This window comes from Antedon mediterranea, chromosome 4 (genome assembly GCF_964355755.1).
Source record: "Antedon mediterranea chromosome 4, ecAntMedi1.1, whole genome shotgun sequence".
In the NCBI taxonomy this organism is placed as follows: Eukaryota; Metazoa; Echinodermata; class Crinoidea; order Comatulida; family Antedonidae; genus Antedon; species Antedon mediterranea.
The window spans coordinates 1,454,955-1,474,525 of NC_092673.1; the positions used below are offsets into that span (position 1 = coordinate 1,454,955).

The following is a 19,571-nucleotide window of genomic DNA, read 5'->3' on the forward strand; positions in this document are numbered from 1 at the left end:
GTAACTTTGAACCAATGACGTTTAAGGAGATTACGCGACCCGTTTTCTGACCATATTTGGTATGAATTTGACACTAAAACGCGCCGTTGGATGGGGCGCGCATAGCTGGAACAACCACACCACGCGCACATTTTTGTTTCACACGTACCACATGCGCGCCGAGGAGAAGTCAAAAGTAGTCGTTTTTAACAAGATTTCAGACTGTATTGTTAGTTAGTGGCATAGAGATTACTTTCAACGTTAGAACTAAAGTTTATTGTAGGTTTTTATTCTAGTTATACCTAGGCCTAGGCATTATTTCGTTAAATTACAAAAGTCAAATTAATAATCGACCAACCACCATGCGCGGCGCCGGCAATAAGGACAGGCGGTGGTCGACGGCGGGTGAGAAGGGTGGATGAGAGTGCGAGCGGCGGGCGAGACAGGAGGCGGAGATCTCTTTCATTAAGCCTAGCCTAGGCCTACACGCTTACCTAGCTAGGTAGGTTAATCTAAAGAAGGTCATATGTATACTAATGTTTTTCATCAAAATTAAACATTTTAAAAAGGTCCTACAAGCAACACTGTTTTTACAACTACAATACTACTACACCACTTGCTAGACTACAATGTGCGACGAAGATATAGCAGCATTGGTCATTGACAATGGATCAGGCATGTGCAAAGCTGGGTTTGCTGGTGACGATGCACCAAGGGCTGTGTTTCCTTCGATTGTTGGCAGACCACGGCATCAGGTATCGAAAAGTGATTTTATTATTTTTAATTTTAGGGCCTAATTATTTTGAAAAAAATCTACACTAGGGCCTAGGCCTGTGCTGCTATATATGTAGGCCTATAATTTATGTATAGGTGCCTGGCATAAAATGTCATGAAAAAAAAGTGTGGTTTTAACTAAACTTTCTTTTTTTCGCTCTCTCTCTCTCTTTTCATTCTATTCTTTCAATTTTACATGTAAAATCAATATTTAAGAACGTAATATAGCAAATCTATAGATATATTTTACAGTTTTTCCAGCCTATAGGCCTAGATATATAAAAATAAAAACATAAATTGTATACATACAATATATAGATTTAATTAAATACAATTAACTAATTTTACAAACAAGACTCTTCATACTTAACTTGAACATCACGAAACATTCTAAAATCATATTTTAGGGAGTAATGGTTGGTATGGGACAGAAGGACAGCTACGTCGGCGACGAAGCTCAGAGTAAACGTGGAATACTAACTTTGAAATATCCAATTGAACATGGCATAGTGACCAACTGGGATGACATGGAGAAGATTTGGCACCATACTTTCTACAATGAGTTGAGAGTTGCACCGGAAGAACACCCAGCCTTGTTGACCGAAGCACCGCTGAACCCAAAGGCCAACAGAGAAAAAATGACACAGGTAATGTACCTCACATCATAGACTTGCCTCCCGCCCCTCAAGTCTGTAGTTATTTGGAGGCGTTTCGATGTTTGTCTGAAATACAAGCTCAAGTAGTACATGTATGAAACGTCATATGTGCCAAAAGATTTATCTTTTAACTATAATATTAAGTCAAATCTCCGTCTGGAACCCAGACTAATCACAGCATAGAACAAACAGTTTTATTGCTCTATGCTCATAGTTTAACAGACAGTTTAATGAGAAACATATTTTGCTAATTAACTTTTGTTAATAAAGTTGTTTTGCTTTCTTCCTAAAAGTTTTGTATCTTCTATTTAATGTCAAAGATCAGCTGATGATATACAATCTTTGGTTATGTTATACCACGCCCACTGATAAAGCACGTGAGGCACAGCCCCTTAAAAAATGTTAAATTTATTTTTTCAGATAATGTTTGAGACATTCAACAGTCCTGCTATGTACGTAGCTATACAAGCGGTGTTGTCTTTATATGCATCCGGAAGAACCACTGGGATAGTGTTAGATTCAGGAGATGGTGTCACCCATACGGTACCTATCTACGAAGGCTATGCATTACCACATGCAATTATTAGATTGGATCTAGCAGGGCGTGATCTGACAGACTATCTCATGAAGATACTTACAGAAAGAGGATATTCATTTACTACAACAGGTAATTTAACAACAGGACACTGAGCTCGCCTTGCCAAGATAGGAACTCGTAACAGTCCATTGATCTTATGTCTGGCTGCGACAAATACAATTACCGTTACCACTCGTCTATGTAAATTGGCCTTTATACTGTGCATTTAGTTTCTATAGTAAAATAGTTTTGGTATTTTTATTTTTTAGCTGAACGTGAGATAGTACGAGATATAAAAGAAAAGCTATGCTATGTTGCATTGGACTTTGAGCAAGAGATGGCTACAGCGGCAACCAGCTCGCAACTGGAGAAAAGCTACGAGCTTCCAGACGGACAGGTCATCACTATTGGCAACGAGAGGTTCAGATGTTCCGAGACATTATTTCAACCATCCTTTATAGGTAGGTTTATTCGTGCAGTCTCATTAAAAATAGATAGTATTTATATTTATTTATCGACCTCATTTTTTTCCACAAAACTAATTTTTTCCCCGATTTCAGTTGTATTTAAGACAGGACCGCAATACAGGTTTTCCTTTAACTGATTGTGTAAGCCAGTATAAAGATGTTGTTTAAAAAACCGCTGTAGTGTAGACAGTACTTTTCTTTTCTTCTATTCTGTTTCTATTACTTTGAAATCAACTTTTCTTTTTGATTCTATAGGAATGGAATCAAGCGGTATACATGAAACATCATATAATAGTATCATGAAATGTGACGTTGATATTCGTAAAGATTTGTACGCAAACACGGTGCTGTCTGGTGGAAGCACAATGTACCCTGGCATCGCCGACAGAATGCAGAAAGAGATTTCTGCTTTAGCCCCGAGTACAATGAAAATTAAGATTATTGCTCCACCAGAAAGAAAATATTCCGTGTGGATTGGAGGATCGATTCTCGCCTCACTCTCAACATTCCAACAGATGTGGATTAGTAAGCAAGAGTATGATGAATCTGGTCCTAGCATTGTTCATCGAAAATGCTTTTAAATAATCTCCACCTAAAGCCATTTGGCGCCAATAATCGGTAGCAAAACAAATAAAGGTCATACGGGAAAAAATGTATTGTTGACATTTTGATTTTTACTGAATATTATGTCAAATTGTGTTGTGTTCGTAATTAACTAACGTTTTTAATGCAATTCAAAGCTGCGGTTTTTCTATTTGAAATATAGTGAACGCCTCACTCATTGTATCAGAGCAACTAAGCCTACTCTTTATGGTTGAATAATTGTTGTATAATAATTGTTTTGAATTAAAATTGTTCTCAGCTATATATTTTATTTATTTATTTCATTTCTATTTCCTGGTATAAAAAAACAAAAACAGGACCGACGCAGCGGTAACAAAAACACAGACAAACAGATTCTACAATTAACGATTCAAGAAGTACTGTACCCTCTAGGTACTGTACCATCTAAGTACTGTACCCTCTAGTTACTGTACCATCTAAGTACGGTACATTGTTATATTTTAATCCCTGCTGCATCTTATTTATTCATTTATGACATATACAGAAACGGTGTTAACACCACATGATAAAAAGTCAATCGCGAGCAGTAAGGTAAACTGAATTTTCGGAATAAATCAAATGATTTCATCCGATAGAGGACAAACATAAGATACTTGCGTGTAGTTTGTCCATACTTCCATCAATTTAAATGAAGTGTTAAACCCATGAACAGTCATGGATGAGATCAACGAGCAATGATCGCTTGGGCCACCGTAGTTTTTGAACTGTTCGATCATAGTCGGGACAACCCCAACTTTCTTAGCTAATATCCCCTGGAACGCGTCATCAATCGGTAACAAAGGCGTTTCTAGCGACGCTTTATACATAGCTGGTATGACGTCTACCGAAATGATATAACCGCCGCCGCTGCAATACGGTGGAAAGAACTTCCCGGAATAAATCTTTTCAGGTATATAATACTTAGATGTTGGTCTCCGAACCGTTATGCTTTTACGCATAACCTGGCCTAAATAAAATGGTCGTGGTATTACCTTTTGCTGCAAGAAGTGAACAATACGTTTAAAATTAACAAACATGTCGTCGTCACCTTTATAAAAGTAGTGAGCGTGGTTACAGTAACGCTTCATCCATTTCAGTCCGACTACAACTTTTAAACTAAGGTTTTTAAAAGATTCTATACAATTATACTGAATGATATCATTATATTCAGACATTTCCGTCGATATTATTCGTTTATGTAGGTCAGCATTCTCTTGTGGAATACCCATAACAAAAAGGATTCGTATATTGACATTGTCTATTTTTCGAAATTTTCCCCAGGTTAGCCGAATTGCAGTGCGTCGTTCATAATTGCCAGGTAACGAACTAATGAGTGCTACCAAATGCCTCTCATCTGAGTCTGTTTCAATATCTTCACACGCATGCTCATTTGCATGAATCAACTGTAAAGTCTCTTCAAAATATTGTTTGTTTGAAACATTGTAAGTAAGCACCACATTTAAATCCGGGTTATCGCACGTTTTTAAAAATGATGTACTGGATACGTTTCTCCAAAATTCTACGTGCGACATTTCTGAAACCATTCCCTGAGAAGTTACCATGTTGTGTATGTCACATGCTAATGCATTTTTTTTCGAAAATAAATTGTTGTTAAATATTTTCATTCGTCCCTCATTATATTTGTCTAAAAACACCGCTAGAAACAAATCGATTCGAGAAATAAATGACGCACTTTTCGCCACTTGCAGAATTTGTTCAACAGCAGTTGACGTCAGCAAAAATCCCGCATCCTTCGCACAATATGGCGGCAATGTCCTGTCCGTGTATATTTTATCGGAAACATAGTTAACAGAATCTGGTCTTTTTGTGACCTTTCTGTTGACCTCTAAGCTACCCATCCAAAAGCTTTTAGGGTAGTTACTTAAATTAACAATAACTTTATTTACCAACACATCAACGTTGACAAACATATTGTCTTGTACCATGATAACATATGGTATGTCGTGTGCTGACGTCAACAATGTCCATGTTAACCCTGTTAATGCTTTCAATGAATTATTGTGAATATTGTCAACAAAATGTCCTTCTAAAATATCCTGTTCGGATGATTTTTCTTGTTCGATTTTAGCTGCCAACGACACGTCATCCTGAACCCCAATGACGAATACCAAACACACTTGATGTTGCGATAGCACCTCTGAATTGGCCCAACTGTTACGAATAGCTTTACGTCGTTCAATATTCCTTCGAATAGAATTCACAAGAACAATGACGTTATTTCTGTACTTATTGCAAGGTATTAAAGGTGAAACATAGCTAACATTTCTTATAAAATTTTGAAAATTAGATTGTTTATGTTGTTCTAATGCAACGGGTTCACGAGTTTGTTGATTCCCTAAAGTATGTCGTCCTTTTATGTAAGATTTCCGATGGTCAATCTGATGGTCAGCCGTTTGTTGTACCGATAAAAGTGAGAATACATCGGTTGGTGTACTCTGATAGAAAACTCCAATCCAGGCATGCATACATGCAAGACATATTGTACATATAAATAGTTGTAGCGTCGTTCCAAATCTTCGGGTAGTCATTATAAAAGTTATATTGATTTTTCTAACTTTAGTAACGATCTTCTTCACTTTTCAATCTATAAAAAAATAATAGAACTCATCACACTTTAAGAAAAATTGGAATGGAAAATTGTGGATGCAGTTTAACTCAGGGGCCGTAGTCACCACAGTGATATTTTTTAAAACTCATGTTTATTTTAATTGAAGTCCTCGAGGTAAAACAAAAGTTTAAAATCACACATGTAGCCTACGTCTGTTACTTAATGCCACGTAATGCATTGAATATAACTTAACAGTACTTTAAAGCATACATGCGTCATAAAATTAGGAAGTTAGCAGCTAGTATAGACAAAAATACCACAATGTGTAATTGGTCCGAGCTAGATATGATAATAATGTTGTATCCCTACTGTAACAACATGCTGTACCTCGAGTTGTAAACTCCATGAATACGACCAAACCTGGTAATAACAATTGTACTCCTTTGTTTAAAAGGTTTGGCGAAACCAAATATTAGTGCAACGTTTGTCAACAACAATCGTAACTAATAATACCTATTAAAGTAGACCTGATCATTATATTTTTATTAATTTAAGAAGTACCATAGGCGTAACTATTTATGAGTGGGTGTACTTACCTGTTTTCTGTTTGCGTTTCGTCTTGCGTATGCCTTTAATTCTATTGAATCTTTTGACAGGTAAACAAGCCCTTTGTGTACAAATCTTTTATATTTCTCAAGCTTCAGCGATTTAAATATCCCATTCGACTTAAAAGCCACAATGCTTTTGAATTTCTTTTTAGGGTTTTGACGCGCACTCGTTCATGGACTTTAACCTTTGACCGCATAATTTAGTGACGTCTAATAATTCTGGCCAGCTCTATCTATATTTTTGTTACATGAAATAAATTACAATATAGATTTATATTGTCATTTCGCTAGTCGGTAGATAAAAATTCCGTAGCCAGGATTTTTACAGGGGGGGTTCTTTTTTCCCAAAAAGGCCCCGCTTATAGGAATTACCTCCGGTGTAACCAGCTTATATGATTTAATATCAAACGATCAAAACACCAATGATATTGATCACCAGCCACAAGAGCACCCCCCTCTCCTAAGAGTTTCCTGCCCCAGGACCTTGGCCTCATCATGGTTGGGGAAAGGGTAAGAAAAATTGGAAAAGATAGAGCGCTACATACAGGGGCGGTCGCAGACTCCCAGGACTATTTTAAGAGGATTGCCCAAAGACTCCAGTGCTGTAGACAATGAGTATTTGAGCAAGAAAATTGTTAAATGACACCCCTACATGGTACTCTCGCACGTAAAATTCATAATAAATTGCACCTCTAGTTCGACGGAAATGTCACTCACTCTATAGTGCGCTAGCAAACAGAGGATCGTAGCATAATGTTATTCGACCGGTAATAAAACATACGCGACTAACAATAGGCCTATAGGATAACATTTTTGTTTTCGTTCAATGCGAACGTCACGGGGAAGTTCCCGATGAGGGTACTTCTGGTACGGTATTACATCTAATAACTGTACTCAATTATTGTAAATTTATTATCAATTAATAATTTTAAAAAGTTATACAAAAAATATGAAGCTGCTGCTATAAAATACTGCGCAAAACGTTAAATGGTGTTATTTTCAATTAAATGCTAAATAAGGTCAGATGTTAAAACCACAATTTCAAAAATTCATTTTTTATTTATCCACTATAAACTTTTAAAAAGTGTTGTTTAAACCACACTCCAAAATAAAACAAAGAAAATTATGATATGATATTTGCAGAAGGAAGCAAACTTTGCTCTGCTACCGGTATAACACGGTTCAAATTTTGGAACTTCCATAAATTACTACGGAAATTCGGCCTAATATACGGACGTATGGAAGTGAAGATAAATAGAGTACTACACGCATCGGAAAAAAAACTATACGCACAATTATGATTTGGTCTAAAAATTGGCCTTAGATTATAGAAAACCCCCGGCAAAACGCAATAATTATGGACAAATCGATTATCAGCCTTGGTAACATATGCCTAATATTTAAAAGGAATGAATATAAGCTATATTTTTGTTTTGTCGCAAAGTTCATATGTAAATGCTTGATCCATTAGAGGTAATCTGTGATAGTTTTTATTGCTTGTATTATAACAAAAGTTCATTTTGGATTTTCAGTAAATTACCAATGGTTTATTTAAGGTCAACACTGTAACTAATCCCTCACTATATTCAATCAAAATGTTTATTATACAGTACTACTATATTGTTGAAAAATGGATTGCGTGATATTAAAATGGATTGCGTGATATTAAAATGAATTGATGTAAAACGTAACAAAGATACGATATTGTCTGGTATTCATGCACTGATGAAGCGGAGGATTGTTTTTGTAGCGTTCCATTTAAAAGAAACATTTTGGTTGTGAAGGTCGCTAAATTTTGGCGCCAGACTTACTTCTTTTATCAATTTTAACAATAAGCTAACAACAAAACATTGAACAATGATAAAATTCCGTAAAACTCTGTATCTACTTACAAGTTCCGAGTTTGCTCAGCTACCGACGCGGTTAATTCTGAAATTCGGCCTAATATTACGAACGTATACGGAAATAATGAAGATAAACTGGGTACTTACACGGAAAAATAAAACTATACGCAAAACTATGATTTGGCCTTAAATTATGAAAAAACGCAATAATTATGAACAAATTGACGACCCATATGACGGGTTTTTCCCGAACACAGTGTGTGTTGGCATCCTTTCGTACCTCTCATCAAGAGAGAGATAGGCCTACATCTCCCTGCTCTCTGACGCGCGCACCACAAGAAACTAGTCAATCAGAAATTTGTTCTGCGTATGCTTAGAAACTTATCTACTTTTATCTGTGCGCGGTATAGTAGGACTATTGGTGACTGCTGTGCCAATTTACAAATATTCTCTTTCAGACTGGACTTCTATAACGTATAAATATGGATATAGTATACGAAGAAATGGGACTCAATTTTAATTTAGTGGCAGAAACAACATTTAGTATGAAATTAAGGGTGTTGCCCGGGCCACTAAGGCAACACTCCTGGGTCCGCCCCTGGGGGATAAAGACCGAATTGAGAAGGTGCTGGGTAGAGCGTGGAAAGTAATTGGTTTGTCTATGCAAACGCTTCACTGTACAGCGAACGGCTTGCCGATGTATTCCATGCTATATTGGATGATACCAATCATTCTCTTCATGGCGACATTATCAGCTCCGTTTTGCATTCGCTATATTATAACGTTTTGATGCAAACGTTGTTCAATTAGAATGTATTTCTACACAGAAACGTTTAAAACATTTTAGAAAAACCAAACCTAAAAACATGCAATGTCAAACGCTGTGTTGGGGAACAAAATGGTACAGATTCATTGACAAAATTATAATGTTTATTTGTTTTACTGATTACCTAATAATCAGTATGTGATAGATCTTATTAAATGTACTACTGTCATCTTTATTAAATGTACTACTGTGTTATCGCTAGGTAAATTATATTTTTTATTTGTAACTGGAATAAAAACTTTCTTATATATATATATATATATATATATAAGCCACCCTGGCTCCCTTTGTTATATTTCTTTTATTCCTGTCCACCCAGGCAGCACTTGCCAGCTTTATACTCTGACGTTATCCAAATTCCTTCACTTGCACTGATGAAGGGCTAGTGTTGCCCGAAAGCTCTGCTAACTTTTCTGGCTGTTTACTTTATCGTTTTGATTTAGCTTTTCGCTTTTTATTTTTGTATCTCCATTGAGATCCAGCCACTGATACCCACAGCATTGTCATTTTTTTCAGTAATTTGCCTTTGGATTTATATATATATATATATATATAAACAAATCAGGCAAAGAACATTAATTCTAAACCGCCCGGTGATATACTGAAATTTAATTAATTAATTTGAAACGATAAAGATAAGGAAATCTGTGAGAATGAGAAAAAGTCGCCCCAACCGAGACTCGAACTCGGACCGCCTGCTTGAAATGCAGATGTCCTAACCATTAGACCATGGTATTTCATGGTATTGTTCGAACTCGATTGGATAGCGACTCTTTAACATTCTCGGCGTGGGTACGGCGGAACAGCGCTAGTCCTCAGTTGTACGCACGCGCACCAGAGATCAAATTGATACGCCCTCATCTTACAGTATTTTTATTCACGAGGCGGGATCTCCGAAGAGATACTTTTATATATATAAACATATATATATATATATATAAGAAAGTTTTTATTCCAGTTACAAATAAAGCCAAACTAGAACCCAAGTACGGTAATAACATAGGATTGTACAGGGATGACGGACTCGCGGCATTTAATGAAACTCCTCATGTTATTGAAAAAATAAAAAAAGATCTCTGCAGCACATTCAAAGAACATGATCTAAAGATAACGATCGAAGCGAATAAGAAAATTATAAACTACCTAGATGTAACGCTTAATCTCAACGATGGAAGCTATAAGCCTTACTTGAAGGAAAACAACAAACCACGCTACGTTCATTGCAAAAGTAATCATCCAGCATCAATAATTAAGAACATCCCTGAAGGCATAAACAAAAGATTATCAAACATTTCTTCGAATGAAACTGTTTTCAATGAATCAAAGAAACCGTACCAAGAAGCCTTGTATGAAAGTGGATACGACCACAATCTGAAGTACAACCCGACCAATATACCAGCGCGCAAAATAGCATGAAGAAGACAAGGAAAAGAAATATCATCTGGTTCAACCCGCCTTATTAATTTTGGCCGCCATCTTGGAACAGAGTACCTGCATATTAGATAATATATACTGAATCAGTTTTACTGACCCAGACAATATTGATCCAGTACCCAATTTGTGGCTATTTACAAATTTATAGCCAGAGATACAATAATAGTCTAATTTAATGGCGGCCATTTTGTATTTTGGCCGCCATCTTTGATCTGGTGATCCTTATTGGATAATATGCACTCAATCAGTTTTACAGACTTGAAAATTATTTGTTTTGTTTAGCTAATTGGTCTATTTGCAACTTTACAACTAGAGATATAACGATAGTCCAAATAACTGGCGGCCATTTTGGATTTTGGCCGCCATCTTGAAAAATCGGAAACTATTTCGGTGGCTCCTAGGCAAAAATCAATCAGTAGGTCAAAACGAAGCCTCATGCCAAATTTGGCGCTTTTGTCCGCCGTGTAACGATTAAGTCGCTAAGCCACCTGACTATTAAGGCCAATTTACACAGACGAGCGGTAACGGTAAGCGGTAAAGTTGAGCGGAAAACGCAAAAATAGAATCTATGTTATTTCTTATGACCATTTACACAGAACGCGGAGCGGACGAGCGGTTGAGCGGAAATCCGCTCAGGATCGAAACAGATTCGATTTTGTGAAATTACCGCGCGGTAATTATGAATTCTGGCCAACCAACGATATGATTGAAATGACGTCATCTATAAACAACTTTTTTTTTGCGTCCGTCGAGTCAAAGACGACAATAAATACGAGTGCCGTAGTAGGCCTAGCCTATTTTGCAACTTCTTTTTATTCAGAAATACAAACACCTACGACGTGAATAATTGTTTGTATAAGGATAGTGAAAAGAAAATATACATTTTAGTACGTTATTAGGCAACAAGTCCCTCTAAAACTTAGATCTGTGTGTGCTAGGCCTACTGGCAGTCAGTCACACCCTGGCCAGCAGTGACTGTAACATGCATTAGCCTCGAGGCCTACACGCACCACTCCGTTCGCGAACTCCGCGCGCTGTGTAAATGGGAAAAGCCACGCGGCTTTTCGCTTACAATTACCGTTTACCGTTACCGCTCGTCTGTGTAAATTGGCCTTTACAGTACCAACGTGAAAACCAAAATAGGGCACGAGTTCTTAAAGACTGTAGCCTAGATGAATGTTTTCCACATAACCATGAGCTAAGAAAAATATTTAATAGAAACACCATTAAAATCAGCTATAGCTGCATGCCTAATATAGGGTCTGTAATATCGGCCCACAACAAAAATGTATTACGTAATGATATGCCCTGTGATAACATCAAGCAATGCAACTGTCGAAATGAATGCCCATTAGATGGGAAATGCCTAACCAGTGGTGTTATTTATCAGGCTACAGTAACAACAAATAGTGATGATAAAGCTGAAACATATGTCGGACTAACCGAAAACACATTTAAATGGTAGATATAACGCACATAATAGTTCATTCCGTAATGTTAAATACAAAAACAGCACAACACTTAGCCAGTATATCTGGAAGCTAAAAGATGATAACATAAAGTATAACATTATATGGCGAATAATAAAGAAGTGTAAACCATATTCCAATGTTAACAAACGGTGTAATCTATGCTTACAAGAGAAGTATTATATCATATGCAAGCCTGAAACCAGCTCACTTAACCATAGGAACGAATTAGTCAGTGCATGTAGACATAGGAGAAAGTTTCTACTAAGGTATCAGTAATTTAGATAATAAGAATTTGGTTAACAATAGACTGTCCAGGAAATAGAGATGTGTTGTACTTGCTAATTAACATACTATTGTTCACATAAACAGTTTGCCTTATAACTTCATTATAGCTTTTTGTATTCACTTTGACTAGCTGTTTCATGAGTATGAACTCAATCTTCAGGTGCTTGGCTCTGAATGATAGTCTAAAACAATAGGCTATTGTATACTTCCTGATGACTCACTTCTATTAAGCACTATGAGACAACTGTGTCACTTATGTTTTATATTTCACCTGAAGAGTGCGGCCAGCTACATGCTGGTCGTACGAAACAAATTTGTAGTGATTAAAACAATGAAGTAACCAAGTTTTCTGCTGTTATTTTATTTATTTATTTATGCTCTACCTTGGTATTGAGCACTCTATCCTAACGGTCTGATAATTTCAACCTGTATATATATATATACTTTCCAATCTGCAGACAGTACTGTTTCGATCTTATTAGATCTCGTCAGTGCAGCTTAGGTTTCGAAATGATTTCTGTAATCTATAAATCTGTAAAAATTATATAGAAATAAAGAGCCATAATATACTGTATTAACTTGAAAACTGAAATTAATTCTACAGCATGCAGGGCGTAGTTGTTTTCCCTTTGTGGCTGAAACATAACGCATTAAACAAAAGAACAAAAGCAGCAGTATTTTAACACATTAACACACTCAATTAATAAATGGGACCTATATTTTTGTTACATGAAATAAATTACAATATATATTTATATTGTCATGCCGCTAGTCGGTAGATAAAAAAAAAGATTGTAATACTGTAATTAATAATAACTAGATGGTCGTGCCCACAGATGGTTCTCGAATACATAATAATTTCAGCGTTAAAAAACTGGCGATTTCAAATATACGTACCGCAGGACAATAATACGTACCGCAGGACAATGATACATGTCGTTTACAGGAACGAATAAATAGACACTGTGATTTATGTACTCAACTAAAATTAGCACCCTGGGAATTACTTCCGAAAAAGAAACTTGTCACAAAATGAGACAAATTGTGTAAGTCAAATTTAAACAAACTTAATTTGTGTTTTGTATGTAACATTAGGGTTGAGGGATGGGGAAGAGGATGGTTGCAAAGAGGAACAATTTTTAAATATATTCTTTATCCATTTAGTAACGAAATATTAATTGAACTTATTCAACCTTATGTTCCTAAGCGGTCTCTGAGATCTAGATCTGAGTCTCTTCTTGCCCATATATTTCATACTTCCACTAAGTTTTAGGCCTATGGAAATCGTTCATTTTCTTCGGCATCCGTTTCTCTATGGAATGCGTTGCCTATTGAAATCCGACAGGCTACTTCCACCAGTGTCTTCAAATCTCTCCTCAAAACCCATCTTTTTAATTTGTAATTTTCTAAATTTTTCTGTCTTTGTAAAGCGCATTGAGGCTTTCAGCATAATGCGCTATATCCAGTTATTATTATTAGGTGATCATTTAGAATAAAATGATCACCTATTGTTATTGTATCAAATCTTTATTCTTCTTCTTCTTCTTCTTCTTCTTCTTCTACTTCTTCTTCTTCTTTCTGTACACTTTTTGTTTAACAAATATCTCAAAAAGTTAAATGTCAATGATTACCAAAATTTCACAATGTCTTTCAAATACTGTAACTTAGTCCTAATAAGCTTTTCAGCGTGATCACTCATCCGTGACAACACGTATATGCCATTTTGTGAAATCACATTATCAATCATATCTCCATAATTCATTATCACATATTAATGAAATTCACTACATGTAAACTTCAGGTCAAGGTAAAAAATATTAACAAATAAAAACCTGCGAGTTTCAAGGTCATGCGCATGAAATCGCGCGTTAAAATTTTAAAAAGCTCAAAATTAGGTTTTGATCAATTTAGAGCATGAATTAGGCCATTTGCGTGTTTCAAAAAATTACTGCGCAAAAACACGTTTTTGCGCACGCGATTCGTAAAAAGCGTAAAAAATAAAATTTGATGTATAAATCACAATCTACTCACAATCCTTAGTACATTCACCAAATTTGAGTCCATTTCTACTTAAAATAGTGCTCTATGAGCACATTACAAATGACAAAATGCACACATTAATTGTACAAAAGTGCTAAAAATGGTAAAAAATAAGGCCTTTTTAAAATGAAAATAAATCTTCAGAATGCACGATGACCCCTAAGTTTTTTAACTTATTCGGGATTGAGTTGTAGATATAAATGTATATACACATTAGACGTACAAAATGGTATTACGTCATCAAATGGCCACTTGAATTTAAAAATTAGGATTTTTTCCGTTTTGTGTAGGTTATCACATTCAATAGAGCGCATCTCCGCTTTTTGAGCTCGATTTTTGCGCAAATTTCAGTGTGTGCTTGCCTAATTATTTATCTTTCTCATAAGTTGTCAGTGTTTTCATTTTGATGACGTCATCACGCGTAAAATTTTGAATAACGTAGGTCGTGTAATTTCACCTTCGCCGTAAATTGAATATTTTACAGCTCTTCAGAATTGAACGTTACCTTGATGATTATAATTTATTATGAAAGCTGATGAAATGTAGATATGAATTCATATAAAAACCAAGCCTTTCGGATGTTGTGACATTAAAATATGGCCAGATGAAGTTAAAAAGTAGTTTTTACATCTTTTTCGTCAAAGTTATACAAATTTCAAAGAGCGGGCACAGCGCTTCTACGTGCCAGATTTTTTTCCAATTCTTATATTTATTTGCTCAATTCATTATCTTTCGAAATTGTCATCTTTGAGTTTATTTTGATAATTCCATCATACCAAAAAATTAGAACATGATGTGTGTCCCGTAATTTCACCTATGCTACACTGTATATAGATATACAGTATATACTGTACATATTTTATATGGCATATAATAGGCACAACTCAGCACTATAAGCGTATGCATCATGTCATAGGATGGCGTACATCAACTTTTTACGATCGTATGTTAACGTACATGCATGTTTAAAAAGTGGTAATTTCATTAAAATGATAAAAATGATCACCTATAATTCGTCAAAGTGACGAATTAAATTCTAGCTATTATTGTCTTCATGTTTTACAAATAATATACCACTAAACACAGTAAAACATTGCGATGTAATACTTTGTTGAAACTATCACCGTCCTAGTCGATTGAAATAGTACAGTACATGTAACGATACATCACTACGACGTGTATATGTTTATATAATGTAAAACAATTTGTGAAAACCACCTCTATTCGGGGAAAATCATAAATTCGATTTAATCCTCAATAAATATTAAATTATCCAACTCAACTTAATTAGTTAGGCCTAATGGTTTTCAATTGTTTCTTAGAGCCAATTCATACTTAAGTTGGTTCCTACCGGGGTTCCTACCCTACCCACCATAAAAGTTGTTCTGCGTTTAGGGCATGTGATGTACCTTAGGCCTATCCTCTACTGGTTTTACAACGCTACTCATGCCAGTGAGGGAAGGGTGATGATGTGGGTGGTTTAACTGCAATAATAACGATTTGTACATAATATACGGCGAGTGAAAACGCTAGCTCATTATCCGTTTAAACAAAATTCATATCCAACCTCTGCAGCACAGATTGAAAAAAAAAATGGATCGAATTTCTGTTATGAGTATACAGTAGTACTTGCCTTTACGACGCCTGAGGGAATAGACACTTGTGGAACAGAGATTGGAATGTTCCATTCATCGCAAATCAATACATTTGTATAAACGTATATTAAATCTATCAAAATAGTATTTTTTTTAAAAAAATCGGCCTGTCTTCAACATTATGATGCTGTACTTGAGCTGTTCAACCGGTTTTCAGCCATTAAAAACAATTATCGTAAGAGGAGATAGGAAAATGCGAAGCTTCCTCGTATTATCGTCTGCGGGTATTTTTCAAGACGGACATCCATTAGACAGTGTATACCACTATTGAAAAACACCCCTATTTGGGGCAAATCGTTGAACCTAAATTCGTTTTAATCGTCAATAACTAATTATCGAACTAAATTTAATTAGTAAACAGGGTTACATCAGGTGGTTAAAATCAGTACCGAAAGTACGAACCAACTTTATATACCATCGAGTAAACATTCTAGAAATAACGCGCGATTTACCGAATTTTGCCCTTACGTAAATTTATATATAGATAATAATAAAGACTTATACTAATGAAGGAAGCCTCAATGTCCATATAATGTAATAATGTATTCAAACCTATATATATATATTTCAGTTTTATTAATAACACTATAAATGATAAAATGGAGGAAAAAATGATGGGACACACATTAAGGCATTGTCAATCAACTAAAATGAGTCAATGGCGGTCTTATTGTTATCAACATAGGCCTATAGGTATTAGGAGTAGAAGTTATTCATCAATAATGACCACTTTGCTAACATTTAACGGACGCGTCTGTAAAGTTGGTCCACACTTTAAATATTTCAACTGGTGATTTATACGGACCATGGACAACCATGCTCTTTAAAAGATCACATTTATCTGAATCACTATAACCCCAGTTTTTAAAACCATCATGATGCATTGGGATCACGCCTTCTTCCTCTGCTAAAATTCCTTGAAACGCGTCATCAATTGGTATAAGTGGTGTTTGTAACGCTTTTAAATACATCCCGTGGATGACGTCGCTGGATAAGATGTAACCACCACCAGAACAATATGGCGGAAAATATTTCCCACTATACTCCTTGTGAGATACGTAATATTTTGATTTTTCTCTTCGTACAATTCGACTGCGGGGTAAGACTGAACCCATGTAGAACTTTTCTAACGCTCTACCTTTCGCTCTAAGATTTAGTATATAACTGATGATGTTTTCAAAATTAACAAATATATCATCATCCCCTTTAAACATATACTCAGCATTTTGGCAATTTTCTGATACCCATTTTAATCCTAGAGCGACTTTTAGTGTCAAATTGTGAAAACTTTCAATAAAGTCTGCCTGTATTATATCTCCATATCTAATTTGTTCGTTTTTGACAATTGATTTGTATTGTTCATCTTCATTTTTTTTTAGTTGGCGTCCCATTACAAACAGAAATCGGATAGCCATCCCGATAACGTTATGAGATTTTGCCCACGTTTTTCTGATTATGTCACGTTTACCAACATGCATTGGGAGTGTACTAATAAGCACAATCATAAATATATCTTCTGGTTTACCTTGGTCGTTTTTACAAAGATCAGGACTATTAACAAGAAGGTAAAATCCTCTATCAAACAAATCACCATTCGAAACACTATTCGTTTGCATTATTAAATCCACTTCAGAATGTTCACACTTTTTAAAAAATTCAGGATTGGAAACATTCGCCCACAATTTTGCCGTTAAAAGTGATGTATCAAAACCACGAGCTGTAACAATGTTACGAAATAAACAAGTATCATGGTTTAAATTTCTAAGCGTGAATCTTTTATCGTTAATAACTGTTACTCCAGCCTTTTCTGCTAAAATTGAAATGAACACATCTGCAATTGGGATAAAAGTTGAATTGAACGCTTCTTTCAAAATAATATTTGCACCTTTTTTTGAAAGTATTATTCCAGAATCCAGTGTACAAAATGGCGGGAAATATTTGCGCCCGAACTGCTTAGGAGATATATAATATTTTGAATTTGGTTCTCGAATTGGCGCGCGATTTGTTATTATATTTCCTGATACAAACGTGGATTCTTTCTTCTTTTTTTTTCCAAATATTTTAAAGAAAACATCATAATTGACAAAGTTGTGATCATTCACCATAAAAATAAATTTGGCTTTAGGACAAAATGTTTGTGACCATTTTAATGCCATAAACGCTTTTAAACTTGATGTCCGGAAGTTGTCTTCAAACCTCCCTTGGAGCAAATCGCCATGATTTTCATTCTCCGTTGAAACAGATTCACCATATTGGAAGTTCGCATCCCTTCCTAAAATAAATAAAGTAACTATTCGTTTAAGTTTTCCGTGTTTTCCCCAAGATCTTCGAATTGCATTTCTCAAGTCAACATTTTTAGGACTTGAGTTAATAAATGTTATAGCAAGAACTGATTTACTTCCGTCGCAAATGCTAACACCTTGATCAACTTTCCGTGTCAGCATAATATCTTTAAGAACCTTTATGTTTAGCAAGTTCGGCTCAACAGTATTTTCACTTTTACTCAAAATGGTTTTCTCTATTTCAATCGGAGAATTTCTACTCAGTCTTGGTTCTTCGTTTTCTTCCAAGTAAACCACGAAAAGTACAAATTGTAAAACAATAAAAGATACAATTGCTCCAACACCCCTTTGAATTGCCTTTCGTAATATCATTCTGTGTTAGTTGTGCTAAGAAATCTGAAACGAGATAAACAGCTGTTTACACCAACATTTCGACAAATGCTTCCTATAGGCCTAATGGTATACTTTTCGACTAAAAAGTGTAAGTTGTAATGTAAAGATGACACAAAATAGTTAATGCTTTAATTAATGTTTTCATATTAGTGATTCAACGCCCTCCCATGTGTCGAAATAACATGTATAAATGTACAATTAAATGTTGATAAATGTCTTAATAATTTGATTCCTTTCGTCAAATAGTTTTTAATAATTGGAGTTTCACATGTACACATTTGACTGAAAAAATGTTAATAGACCCAATACGGGATATTATTAACTTTACTGTGTTCCTCAGTTTCCAGTTAAGCTTGAGGAAAAAATATGAATACGTTTAACTTTCTTTACCTTTACCTTTCATTTAACTTTACTTATTATTGATGAGCAAAGTCTTAGCAAACTTAGAAATACTTAACTCAAAACTAACCTTAACTGAATTTAATCCAAATTGGGTCCTTTTCTGTAAGTAATGTCCGAATGCTTTCCTTTTATATTTAAAATATCCGACACGTACAGTAGCATTTGTCGTATTCGATTGGGAACTTTCGTTGTCAACGTAAAGATTCGTTGAGTACTTTTTGTATTCGAATTGTAAATTTGTGCTCAACAGAAAGTCATTCGAATAGAAACGTTGACAAACGAAAGCTTTTTCGTTAAGAACAATCTCAACGCTCAAAATACTCCGTTAAAGAAGTACTCAACGGTGAAAGTCTAAATCGAATACGACAATTATCGATAAAAACTAAGTGGAATGTCCTACTCTATACAAACGAACACAGTCGTTCCACTTAAAACTTCAATGTGATCAAGATTATGGAACGTTCCAAATGATTGGTTATCTTGGAAAAAATGTGGTCACTGCGATGAAAAACTGTTTAAACAAGACTATTGACCAAGGATCCACTTTTTGAACAAAAAAAAGTAAATAGGTTCTTGTTTGTTTTAGTTGGAGTACTTCTCTTAACACGACTCTCTTCATATTTGACTAAGTTTTAAAACGACAACAATGAGGAAATCTGTGAGAATTTCTACCCAGTCTTGGTTCTTCGTTTTCTTCCAAGTAAA

At 35.3% G+C, this 19,571-nt stretch overlaps 3 protein-coding genes across 4 annotated transcripts; 1 reads left to right on the plus strand and 2 right to left on the minus strand.

Annotated features, from left to right (window-relative positions):
* Positions 1-109: 109 nt before the first annotated feature.
* LOC140046128 (actin-2) lies at positions 110-3,263 on the plus strand. The gene is made up of 6 exons (XM_072090663.1): positions 110-258; positions 549-734; positions 1,161-1,400; positions 1,830-2,076; positions 2,256-2,447; positions 2,709-3,263. The coding sequence occupies exons 2-6, from the start codon at positions 609-611 to the stop codon at positions 3,032-3,034; spliced, it is 1,131 nt and encodes a 376-aa protein (XP_071946764.1). The 5' UTR covers positions 110-258; positions 549-608; the 3' UTR covers positions 3,035-3,263.
* Positions 3,264-3,318: 55 nt separating this feature from the next.
* LOC140046126 (uncharacterized) lies at positions 3,319-6,335 on the minus strand. 2 transcript variants are annotated; one of them, XM_072090659.1, is made up of 2 exons: positions 6,222-6,335; positions 3,319-5,661 (listed from the first exon to the last, which is right to left on the minus strand). In XM_072090659.1, the coding sequence occupies exon 2, from the start codon at positions 5,603-5,605 to the stop codon at positions 3,632-3,634; it is 1,974 nt and encodes a 657-aa protein (XP_071946760.1). In that variant the 5' UTR covers positions 5,606-5,661; positions 6,222-6,335; the 3' UTR covers positions 3,319-3,631. The 2 variants fall into 2 exon arrangements, with proteins under 2 accessions (XP_071946760.1, XP_071946761.1); XM_072090660.1 differs by lacking the exon at positions 6,222-6,335 and adding an exon at positions 6,013-6,129.
* Positions 6,336-16,464: 10,129 nt separating this feature from the next.
* Positions 16,465-18,443, minus strand: LOC140046658 (uncharacterized). The gene has a single exon (XM_072091359.1). It carries the CDS (start codon positions 18,441-18,443, stop codon positions 16,524-16,526), a length of 1,920 nt encoding a protein of 639 aa, XP_071947460.1. The 3' UTR covers positions 16,465-16,523.
* Between the last annotated feature and the right edge of the window lie 1,128 nt (positions 18,444-19,571).

What these genes read in the sequence shown, in the direction of transcription:
- LOC140046128 (XM_072090663.1), top strand. Translation starts at nt 609, where the DNA reads ATGTGCGACGAAGATATAGCAGCATTGGTCATTGACAATGGATCAGGC. An exon ending in ATATTCATTTACTACAACAG is followed by an intron (nt 2,077 to 2,255) that starts GTAATTTAACAA and finishes TTTATTTTTTAG; the next exon opens with CTGAACGTGAGATAGTACGA. An exon ending in ATTTCAACCATCCTTTATAG is followed by an intron (nt 2,448 to 2,708) that starts GTAGGTTTATTC and finishes TTGATTCTATAG; the next exon opens with GAATGGAATCAAGCGGTATA.
- LOC140046126 (XM_072090659.1), bottom strand. Translation starts at nt 5,605, where the DNA reads ATGACTACCCGAAGATTTGGAACGACGCTACAACTATTTATATGTACA.
- LOC140046658 (XM_072091359.1), bottom strand. Translation starts at nt 18,443, where the DNA reads ATGATATTACGAAAGGCAATTCAAAGGGGTGTTGGAGCAATTGTATCT.